This window comes from Bombus impatiens, unplaced genomic scaffold (genome assembly GCF_000188095.3).
Source record: "Bombus impatiens unplaced genomic scaffold, BIMP_2.2 scf_0359, whole genome shotgun sequence".
Taxonomy (NCBI): Eukaryota; Metazoa; Arthropoda; class Insecta; order Hymenoptera; family Apidae; genus Bombus; species Bombus impatiens.
The window spans coordinates 109,051-121,557 of record NT_176778.1 but is presented as its reverse complement, the minus strand read 5'-3'; the positions used below and the strand labels follow the sequence as shown (position 1 = coordinate 121,557).

The following is a 12,507-nucleotide window of genomic DNA, read 5'->3' as shown; positions in this document are numbered from 1 at the left end:
TTTGAATTTCCATAAATAATATGTTGAAGTGGTCACCACTCCTAAGAAAACTCTACATCTGGTCTTTTTAGTTTTCTTAAGCACTGAATCCATCGACAGTGTGTAGACAAAAAAGACTGCGACGAAGACAGACCACAAACAGTAGACAGGCAACGTTGGCTTGGGGGTTTTCAGTTATTGGGTAACACAGCTAGCGTGCGGATCTGGACCAGCTGAAATTGTATTCTTACTTATAATTACACTTCTATTTAAATATATTTTCTGCCTTACAATTTATCCACGAGTTTTCTCTGTTTATACATCGAATAACCTCAATATAATATAATGCGAATATTGCCTTGAGTAGGGCCAAATTGATCAATTCCATTCGATAATGATCTTTACACGGAATATCTTACAACGTTAACGAATGCAACGAAAGCGAAGGAATTCAACGTTTCAAAATTGTTCCCTTTTTTGCTGGAAAAGCAACCACGTTGATAAAGGGTATTCCTTTGAGGGAAGTAGATCTATCAACTGTTAACAAAACTAATCAAAAAAGCTTATATTATATTGGAACAGTTCTAAAAATAAAGAAGATAAAACTCCTGAAACCTCCTATCGTCGAAACATTGAAAACAATTGTCTGAAAGAATCCTTAAGTATTTCTTTAAATCCAGCGATTACATCTTACGCGATACCGTTAAATTTATTTTAATTTAAAACACTTGACGGAAACATGAGAAGGTATTTGAAATACATCTGTAAATAAAAAAGGACTCATTATACAATCACCTCGTTATAGTATAAAAATAGTTGGTTAAACACGAACAGAAAGAGAAAAGACCAATTCGCACAAATATAAACTCGATACAGATATGAGAACGAGGCCGCATGCATAATACGAACTGCTGTCGTTTCTAAATGTTCTTCGTTAGAAAGAGTTCGCGTTTACCGAACGAGGTAAACGTTTTTTTAACCGCCAAGTTTCAACGATCCTTTTACTCTCTCGAGGATGAAAGGACATCCGATGGTATCCCTTGATGTTCGAGAAATACGAACTACTAATTGTACAATCGGTTCCAGCCGACTATAAATCATACATTGGCCGATGTAAGGCCAATTGAATTATTCTCGTGTCCGTAAATTATCGTCTCTGAAACATGGTAACTTGAATGAGCGACGAAATCTGTGATCTCGTGATTCGTAAAATGTTTTAATGATTCGCGTTTTAATTTGCCTGTTTCAGCGTATGTGGGATTCAACACTTCCAGAGAGCGGGGCACAGGCATCTGAATCTGTTTCAAAGCACATATTACGTTGTAGTCACGTTTTCTACGGTCGGTTACGGGGATTTTGTACCTGACATTTGGCCCTCGCAGCTTTACATGGTCATCATGATCTGCGTTGCTCTCATAGTTCTACCTACTCAGGTATGTGTTATGTTTTACGAATTATAGTTTTGCTGATATTTCATCTATTTCTTAATTAACTGTGAGGAAATTGATAGGACAGTAATATATCAATAGCTGAATTTCATATTAATGTCTCGTGTTATATGCGATAACTACTAATAAATTATTCAGTTTAATTTTGCATTCGTGCAAAACGTTTTTACGACAATTGACACAATTTTCCGCTGTACGAAACGTCACAAAGACAGGAAGTGTTCGACTATTACTTTCTGCTATTCTAGCGATATTTATCGTTCGGTGAGTAACCAGTCACATGAAACTTTATTTCCCTTTTAACGACGAATGTTACGACAGAAACGATGCGACGCGTGCGTTTGCTGACGATCGTAAAAGCGCTATCGATTTTCCCCTGATCATTGTCTGACGAAAATCGAAAGGCATGAGACTTTTATATTCAAGAACTTAATGGTCGGGAAATTACTTGAACTTAATGGCCACAAATTCCTATATGGCAATTGAGATATCAGAAACTTAATGTTGTGAGATTCGATACGTAATATAAAACTCCATCTCTTAATTGTTGGAATTTTATTTGGGATACTCTCAACGGATATCATTGCGCTATAGTCGACTATAAAAAATGTGAATTAACTTTATGCTGAATTACTTAATTTTAATTTATACGTTGTATTTCGTGGTATTTCATAATGATAAATATCCCTGGTAATCTTTATCGTGTTATATTTCTTATATTAAGTTAATTAATTTCAGGATATTTAACTCTAATTTGTATTCTGTATTTTATACAATAGAATGGTGATCTTCGTGATTTGAAATACAGAAAACAAAGGACTAAATTTCACCGATTGAACGATCTCTTTAAATTTACTGAAATATAATTTTTCTAGATTTCATAAGTACGCTATTCACCGCTGCGTCATCGTGTCAAGTGACACATTGAATTATTATACATAATCTATATTTAATAAGCCCAGTTTGCAATTCAAATTTAAACTAAAACGCGATACCGACACATCTCTCGAGTTCAAGTACACATAATCCTTTTTACGAGTGTGTTACGGTATAATAAAACAAGCGAGTAAGACAAGTACTTATATCTTGACTAAACTAAATTTAACTAAACTCAACTAGACTCAACCAAATTAAAACACTAAAAGTAAAAAGTAATCTCTCTCCATATTCGTGTCATCGATCGTTGCGTTAATTAATGATTGAATAAGCAAATAGCTAATAACCGTTAATATGGAATGTTATTTGAAGCTCTACGAATGGTTGCAATGATATAAAGTCAACGATGTATAATACGTATACTGCTTGTATAACTGTGAATATAATTGTAAATGAAAGGTACAGCTAGTTATCATCATAAATGACTTCGCTACAGTAATTAATCTACGCTATAGAAGTAAATAGCGTCGCATACAAAACTCATTGCCAGCCCTTTGTGTGTTTATGAAAGGATTCATAAAATTTCGATGTGTAACGTGTAATCTAATTAATGTTCGTCGGTAACAAACGTTTAATTAAATCCTTTATGGTGGCGGAAACTAACCTAAATACCCTATCCTACTTGTTGACCGAAATCATTGACTAATGACAGTAGGAGATATCAAAGGCTAGCTGTCGGTTGATGGCACAGATTGCGATGACAGCGATAAACGTGCGATTCAGCCGTCAGGACTGTCGATGACGTATAATACGCGAATATTGTGATAAAAGGAACCCTTAGGATACAGATACATCTACACAATGAATTAGAATTGACAGAATTTAATGACTTAATATAATTTTCGTAATGTAATGTTATTATTTTAATCGATATTTTTCAATCTGTTATATTGATCTCAAATAATTGTAAAATTACGATAATTCTTCGAACGATGGTATAGTTTTATTTGACATTTATTTTGAAATAAAAATAAATTTCGATAAAATTATATTTAACGATTCGCAATGAAAATTAGAAATCTTTTACTGCAAAGAAAAAATAAGTATAGCAAGTTTTTAAATTGTTGGAATTTAAAATTCAGAAAATCTCTCTTTCGGTGAAAACTCTAGAAATTTGTCAATATATTAGGTTGTCCGAAAAGTGTCTTTCCTTTACAGACACATCTTTCACAACGACGCATCTTTCATCAACATCAGAACAAAATGGATCATACGTAATTCGATAAAATAATATAAAACGAAAAATGATGTGCATCCATTATTTCCTTATAGAACGAAACAGACTTTTCGGACGACCTAATAATTTGTTACAACTCTAAAAGTACTTTCGAAATTGATTTTTTATCTCCATAAAAGTTGTCCTTGCATTTTACTCGAAAAAATAGGGAATACGATTATTCTACAATAATTATAGTCAGCCAGCTAATAAATGACAAGTAGCTTTGTAGTGACATCCGAAATTTTTCCAACAGTTTGAACAGTTGGCTTTCACGTGGATGGAAAGACAAAAACTAGGTGGCTCGTATTCCTCGCACAGAGCGCAAAGCGAGAAACACGTGGTGGTATGTAGTACAACGCTGCAAGCCGACACCATCATGGATTTTCTAAATGAATTTTACGCCCATCCCCTTCTACAGGTGAGAAATTCGATCGTGTAATTACTCTTGGCCGATTTAATTTCCTTCTCGATTTTCTTCTCCATTTTCCTCCGTTCTACTGACATAGTACGCTATCAAATTTACAAATTCCATTTTAACAATTATAATTCATTACCTTATTATTAAAGTAATTAAAGTAAAATGTAAACCAACATCTTAACAATATCAACGCTAATATCAATTATAACGCTTAGAGTTTCGGTATATTCTTGACAAAAGATTCATGAATTTAATTATAATTAGGACTACTACGTTGTATTATTGTCACCTATGGAGCTGGATACCACGATGAGAATGATTCTACAAGTGCCCATTTGGGCGCAAAGGGTAATCTATATTCAAGGATCGTGTTTGAAAGATAGTGATCTTACCAGGGCGAGAATGAACGAGGCCGAAGCCTGCTTCGTTCTTGCTGCGAGAAATTACGCTGACAAAACCGCTGCTGACGAGCACACGATACTCAGGTCAGTTTCGTTCGAAGAATTGAAAAAGAAAAGAAAAATCGTACATGAAACATTGATAAATTATTAACTTATTGGACGATTAATTTTTAATAATTTTATACACACGAACAATATGTGACTAACATGTCATACAATATACAATAACTTTTCCCATTGACTGAGAATAAAGAAGAATGTCTTATCGATATTTCGATGATCGGCAACAGATCGTGGGCAGTGAAGGATTTTGCACCAAACGTTCCTCAGTACGTACAAATCTTCCGTCCGGAGAACAAACTTCACGTGAAGTTCGCGGAACACGTGGTGTGCGAAGACGAATTCAAGTACGCCCTTTTGGCGAATAATTGCACGTGCCCTGGTGCTTCAACCTTGGTTACTCTTCTACTGCACACTTCCAGGGGACAGTAAGTATAAAAGCGAATCATTCTATTGAAAGAATTACACAGAAATCAATCAAATAGTGTTTTGTCATGGCAAGTCATTCATTTTATTGGAAGTTTATTGGAAGCCATAAAGTTTATTGGAAGAAACTGATCGGTCTGTCCCTGATTTTTTAGAGAGGGACAGCAATCGCAAGAAGAGTGGCACAGGCTGTACGGTAAATGTTCCGGAAACGAGATTTATCACATTATTCTCGGAGATTCTCGATTTTTCGGCGAGTACGAGGGTAAATCCTTCACTTACGCGTCCTTTCACAGTCATCGTAAATATGGGGTGGCATTAGTCGCGGTCCGCCCAGCGGAACTTCCGGAATTTTACGAAGATACCATCCTTTTAAATCCTGGTAATTTTCGAATATCGTATAATTCACGCATGATATTCTCGCTCTTATACGTATTCTCACACTCAAAATCAAGAACCACGTAAATAACAACTAGCCCCAACATATCACACCGAAAGACGTATTTTTTTTTCAAAAACGTATAAAATCTTTTATTTAATTTCTTAACTATCAAAATCTACCATCGATCGAGGTTCTCAAAAATTATCTAACTCGCTTCAATGTATCACAAGGTCCGCGACACATAATGAAGAAAACGGACACCTGTTACTACATGAGCATTACAAAGGAGGAGAATTCGGCGTTCGTGGTGGCGAACAACCAAACTGGAACCGTGGCGGAGGGTACGCAAGTGGTCGTAGAGACGAAGACCGATGGGACCGGAAACATGAACAGTAATTCGGCCAGTAACACAACAACGAACAACACCACTACCACGATGAACTCTGGCACAGGGGCAGGCACTACGACGACAACGACGACGACGATCTCTACCAGCTGCACGATCGCCGGTGGTGATGGGAACGGTACTGCAAACAAGCCCGGTGCCAACGAGCACCATCGTTATTCCAACAGTTGTAACAATGCGCTGAACGAAACAGCTTGCTGCAGACAGGAGACGACCTGCACGGGGCCCCGTGGACAGAACGTACACGGTACACAGGCACACAGGGCCCCACAGGTTATTTTGCAGGTCCTCCCTAGCACGCCCACACCACTCGAACACCACAACATACTCGCATCCAATGTCCACCGTGAGTGTCGCATGCGCTTGCCCTTATCTTCTTTTCTTTTATCTTACTCTCTTTTTGGTATTGGTTCTCGTTGTTGTTCCTTTCGTCTTTTTCATCTGATTTTGGTGATACGATTTATAGCTGTACTTTGATATATCCGTTTTCCCTTCTTTTATATCGGTGGACAATTTAATCTTACGCAAGGATATTTGGGCATTTTTATACGTTATCGGAAGAAAGTTGGAAGGGCAGGATGAAGTTAGTACGATTATTAATGAATTATCGTTGTAAGAAAGATAAGAAGAGTATCTATGATATTAATGACAAATGGTAATGTTTCATTTATTTCGCGTTATGCGGTAGAAATAATGAAGAACGATAGAGTGGATTTGGTTCTAACGATGCCTCTGTATATTAGGATTTATAAATAATTAATTTGTCAAAGAATATAGTTTAATATAACTTAGATAAGACTATAACTTAGATAACTTAGATAGATATAGTTTGAGAAAGTATTAGATTTAGGGAATATTTATTGAATAAAAATTAGTTATGGAATTAACTGTAAGAAGCTTCGAACACATTATCATTTAATTCTGTGGAAAAATGTATTCAACAATTATCACAAATTTATAACTCCGTCATTTTATACAGCTCCGCTTACAATTATATATTTTATACCATAACGTTACAATATAAAAGATCTTGATAAATTAATGTTATCAAATTTTCTGTGGGTTGTAAATGTATTTTACGGTGGATTCTTTTTAGAGAAATATGACGTCAATTTATATTTGCATAGTTAAAATAATTGGTACACTTATATTCTTCGTATCATTTATGAGAAAGATTTATGAAAAAATATGTTGTATAAATTTCAACAGAACGATAAATCGATCGACGTAGTATAATAATGTAAGATTGATCAGGGTTTCATACGTACCAAATGAATAATACATATATTAGACGCAAATGTTATGAATTTATGCTGCATTAGACTTTAATATGTTAATTTTGTTGGTACCGATCTCTCTCATTAATTACATTTCTGTCGCAGTGTAACTAATTTACAGTTCTGCATGCAGTAGATTGGAACGTATAAAAGCAGATAGAAAGTTAATATGTATGAAATTATAAATGACTACCTTACAGCATTAATTGCTAAATTACTTTCTTCTTTTTAAATAAATAGTTCCTTGTTTTATCTAAAGATATTTTTATTTTCTTAACTCAGTTTGCTTGTACTAACCGTTTAAATTGTATTATTGATAAGAATAACAAATAAACATCTAAGCTTAGTAGCATGGCTTTATAACTTAATGCAATGTTTTTGCATTATGTAAATGTTCTTTTCTCTCGTGACTTGTAGATGCATGTTACTATATAAAAAAAATACGCATGCATAGAATTGAAATTTATGTATAAGAGTTTTTACTCCGAATATAATTTAACTCGAATTAACAACACTGACACATTTTATTCCTTTATTATAATTCCTTTATTTTAAACCTTGGTGGATATCCAAATAAAAAAATATTTTAAGTGCTTAACATTAAATAATAATAAAATCTTCTATGTGATCCGCTATGTAATTAAAATATAGACGAACTGTTTCCTACTTTCTTTTCTTCTCTTGAATTCAAAACGTTCGCATTATTTTAATCACTAATGAATGGACTCCATAAACATACATACCACAAAACAGCGTTGAAAATTACAAGAGCGAGGTATTTAGCTTGCAAATAATAATCTTCGATCAAAATAAAAAAATTACCACTATTACTTCGCATTATAATAAAATTACTAAATACGTAGAAAAATTCTAACTGAAGATATGTAACATCTTAATTTATTTTTCAATATCACTTATCAAATTGAACAGATATTAAGGAGAAAAAGATATTAAAAGAAACGGTGCGTAATTAATTGGTGATAAAAGAATAAAATATACACAGAAAATGTAAACTATTGAAAATAAGTGGACAACAGTACACAGTTTTGAAAATTCTTTAATTTACACATAGACTAATATTTCTTCATGAAGTGTTTTAAAGGATATTTTTTTATACCCTCTTTTTATCAGTCATGATGAACGGACTGTATTTTTATTAGAAACTTTTTTATATTTTTAGGAGATGTATGTAAATAATTGTTAATAACAGACCTCTAATTTTATAGCAACCTATTTAGACCCAGGAGGATTTGGAGATTCGCGACAGTGTTTGAAAGATGGAGGATCCTCGCCGCAGACACCGATAACCGGAAATCATTTGGACGTTCCACGATCCTTAGATCCGAATCCCAATCTGCTCAGTCCCGAAATCCTCACACAAAGAAGAGGTAAATTAATAATTAAACCAATATTATTCCGCATGCTTAGTTAAAATCTGTAAATTCATGTACAAAGACAGATACGGAAATATGGAAGTAGTATAAGTCAACCATTATAGGTACAGGAGAAGAATTTTGCAATTTTTGAAGGAAACGCATGATGTACGCCAAATAATACATTTTTAAGCGGTTACTATTTGATATCCAGAGTACTAGTGCAATAAATCATTTATTATAGCATGTATTTGATAAATAATGTTTAAAATGGAACGATGGTGATTCTTCTTTTAATCGCTGCCAATCAACGTTTAATTTCCAGGCCACCGAAACATATAGTGGCGAAGTATAAATTCAACTAATTGTATTACAAAAAGTATCGTGTATTTCTATTTGAAAATATTAGAAAGAGTCAGAATAATCATCTAAACACAATTGTACAAAACGTGTGCGTACTAAAGTGTAAAATACATAAAGTTCTATAACATGTGAATTCTTATAAAAGAAATTACATCAAAACATTGCAGGAAGTAGGAGACCGAGCATTTTACCAGTTCCGGACATGTTAACGAGCTCAACCTTGCATCTTCCCGGTCAAGAGTCTTTAGACCACGAAGGTGACGAGTCTGAGGACGAAATGGACGACGACGTACCTTGGAGATCGCCCAGCGAGAAAATAGCGTGAGTATGATCGACTTCTGATCGCAATTCATTTTATTTCTTTTTTTACGTCCAAGGTCGGAAGGATCGAAGGTACAAGGTTTCCTAGCACATCCAATATGAACGCGAGGAAACTGACGGTCAAAGATTAGCGCTCGCTACAAATTTATAGATACGTTTATTAGATAGATGAGAAAGCTGGTTTCCTCTCTTTGACAAATCCTTTTGATCTATGTATTGAAGCACGATCGTGAAATCCTTTACGAGTGAAACGATCATGCACTATCTCGGGCACTTGCATGGCACAGTCTCTTGTGCATCGAACGTATTTTGTGTATAAATTTTTTCTACATATACACATATGCATATCTATATACTACATATTACTATCATATGTAATATATATTGGTATATGAATATATACTTATATTTATTTATATATTTATACATATACCGGATGAATGTACCTTGTTTGTCATTGTTTTTATATTCTGAATATTGTACATTATACCTCTCGATATTAGTTTTTAGGAAGAACATACTGGCTACTTGAAATATTAGATTTTGCATTATACTACGTCAAACTATTTAGATTATTATTTAGCGTTATATATATGAGAATATTGCCGGTATTTTCTTTGGAACGCAATAAGGATACACTGTAGGATCGTACAGTCGATAAAATATTCATTTTTGATATCTCGTTTACGCACAATCGTTCAATTACAGACGTCCATATATTTTATCATTACTACAGATGTAGTCTGTCGGATTACTTGGTACTTTTATTTATTTATTAATTTGTACGATAATATAAATTAACGTGATTCGATTTTATTCAGTGATATATAGATTTCTTTGGTGAAACTTTTTACAATTAAAGACATTCAAATATCGAAGCTCGTAATATTCTCCATTAAATTGTGATAATGAAGTAAAGGTTGAAACATCTCTGAGACGAATCGTCTGTCGTTAAGGATTAATTAAGTAAACGAAAATCTGTACTATCTTATCAGAGTTACTATCTATTATAGGAAACAACGTTTAGCAGCTACGCTGCAGAAACTATGCACCATGCTCATCTTGTTTCTGCACCCCTAGATGTTATTTCCTCTGATCGCCTATTCGACGTAACGTACCCATAACGTAACCATATCAATTTCCTGTCTTATAATGATTTAGTAGCGTTTGAAGATCACAGAGGAAAACACGATAAGTACAGCCATTTTTATTTTTTCCTTTTAATAGAAATTTATGATCAAACGGGAGAATTTTAACGTGACACGATTAGAAATGGAAACAATCTGTCAGTTTCGAAAATGTAATTATTTTCAAATAGTTGATAAATCGGCGAAGTTTCGTGGAAAGCTAAGGTATAATTATTAAAACAAACAGTATTTTAATATCTTCGATATTTCGTTGCTTCGGTATTACGACGAACAATATTTTGAAAATTTAAAAGGCGATGTGAAAACACACGTATTTGTCGAAATCAAATAAACTGACGATCTTTCAAAGTTTAAAATTGCTTCCTTGTATAACAGAAAAAATGTAACTCGTCGTGTTTTTCCTTGTAGTCTTTATTTTCGAAGATACAAAATCTATATTTTCTCTTCTTCCCATCCAGTATTTACCATCCGACACTTTTCCACACCTCCGTCACATCCGTGCAAACACTTTCGAAATAAAGTTTCCATTCGATACAATACATAAAAAATTCGAAACGAAATTTGGTCGAATTGAAAAAATTTTGATTTCGAACGACGACAACAACGACGACGACGACGAAATTTCCATCTCGAAGCGTGTAACGTCGAGCGATCTGAAAAGTTCGAATGTCACGGTGACAAGAGACAGACAGGGCGAATAAGGTAAAAGTTTTGGAGCACGAGAGGTCGTTGTCACGCGAAACCTGTCATTCAACATCCTAAAATACAATTAAACGCAAGTTTACGTTGATGGTCGGTCTGTCCTGTATGAATGTCTCTCGATGCCTGTGCCACACTAATCGACCGTCGATGGTATTGAATCGCTGCTCGATGCTGTCCTGCCTGACACCCTATATGTCCTCATGGATGTTTTCGATGTCTTCCTTCTTGCATCGTCTTTATGCACTGCCGTCTTCACGCACGACCTTTGCCCAGCAGTTTCAAAGGGTGAGTTCACGTTTTTATGCTTTCGTACAAACTATCCTCGCGTCGCGTCGAGGGAACGTTCAGAACGAAAACGTCGAATCGTTTTGAATTTTCGATATGTTACCGCTGCAAAGCAACGATCGAAGTTACATTTGATTCGATTGTGTCGAATAAAGTGACTGTTCTTCAAATTTAACTTAAATTTACAAATTTAAGAGAGAAGAATTTTTCAATTAAGAACTACGCCAATTTAAATATAAAATTGGTAATAATCTTCTATGAAATAGATTTTTTCTCTATAAAGGGTTTCGTGTATATGTGTGTGATATTTTGGTAATTGAAATCAACGCTTTATCTTACTCTTAAGGATTATAAAATCCTCTGTTTCTTTTTTTTTTTCTTTCTTTCTTTCTTAATTAATACCTTGCTTCAGTCGCGTTATTAATAGGAGAAAACTGTTTTTATTTGGAAACGTTCTCTCGCTTATTACCTATCATAATATTATGTATAGAGAAAAGGGAAGCGTGAATTAGTTCGTGCTCTTAAAAGATTGATTAGCCAGACACTTTCCGCAGCATGCATATTTCAGCGGAAGTTGTGGCGCGTGATCGCGAGACACACGCAAAGAAAATGGGCGAAGGAAGTTGATAAAGAGGTCGCGGTAGATACGCAGCTTCGGAATTTATTAACTGATTCAAGCAAACTTTAGTCATCTACATCGTGCATCGAGGTTCGCTGTTTAATACGGCTCGTTGAATCGTTTGCAATGGAACGAGCTCTGAAATTGAAGTTATTCTGATACGAAACACGCGGCATTGCAAGGTGAATGAAGTTACGAAAATGTTGGACGTAGCCGAAATGAACTTTCCATCGGGTCGGATTGATCGGTTTTCAAGGTATTCGTGTAGCACCAAGTAAATCTATTAGATAAATAATTGTAATTCGTAACACTGCTTCGAACAGCTTCCTTAGAAATTGCAGTTTTTGACGATACTTTTTATGCAACGTATTAAAAAGAAATTTTTTACTATGTCTACAATTGCCAGGATACGTAACGCAATTAAAAGAAAAAAAGAAACGAATAAAAATAAAAGAAGAGTAACGCGTAACAATCAGGAAATTGTTACGATGCATCCTTTAAAGTTGTACCGACCTGAATGGATGAAATTCCCATAGCAACGAATAATATAGAGATACCAAGCGTATTTTCCATTTAAACTTTGACAATTTATACATTCCATTGGAATATGTACGAACAACCGCGGTACTTTATGCTTATCCCAAGCATAAATATGATTGTTCATATTCATAATTTTCATTTTCATTTACCACTTTGGTCACTATAAGCTAGTATTTGCTTAGTATAAGCATAAATATTATAGAA

General features: G+C 34.4%; 1 protein-coding gene across 13 annotated transcripts in view; it reads left to right on the top strand.

Moving 5' to 3' along the window:
- The window catches only part of LOC100740867 (potassium channel subfamily T member 2), a 200,840-nt gene that overhangs the window by 177,144 nt on the left and 11,189 nt on the right, over positions 1-12,507 (top strand). For 11 of the 13 annotated variants that reach the window (XM_033320796.1, XM_024367730.2, XM_024367729.2 and 8 more), the window contains 9 exons: positions 1,229-1,412; positions 3,836-4,000; positions 4,265-4,485; positions 4,692-4,889; positions 5,043-5,269; positions 5,500-6,021; positions 8,179-8,340; positions 8,856-9,009; positions 11,136-11,144. In XM_033320796.1, the coding sequence (XP_033176687.1) occupies positions 1,229-1,412; positions 3,836-4,000; positions 4,265-4,485; positions 4,692-4,889; positions 5,043-5,269; positions 5,500-6,021; positions 8,179-8,340; positions 8,856-9,009; positions 11,136-11,144 (1,842 nt within the window). The remainder of the gene's footprint in view (positions 1-1,228; positions 1,413-3,835; positions 4,001-4,264; positions 4,486-4,691; positions 4,890-5,042; positions 5,270-5,499; positions 6,022-8,178; positions 8,341-8,855; positions 9,010-11,135; positions 11,145-12,507) is intronic. The other 2 variants (XM_024367732.2, XM_024367728.2) reach the window with 2 other exon arrangements.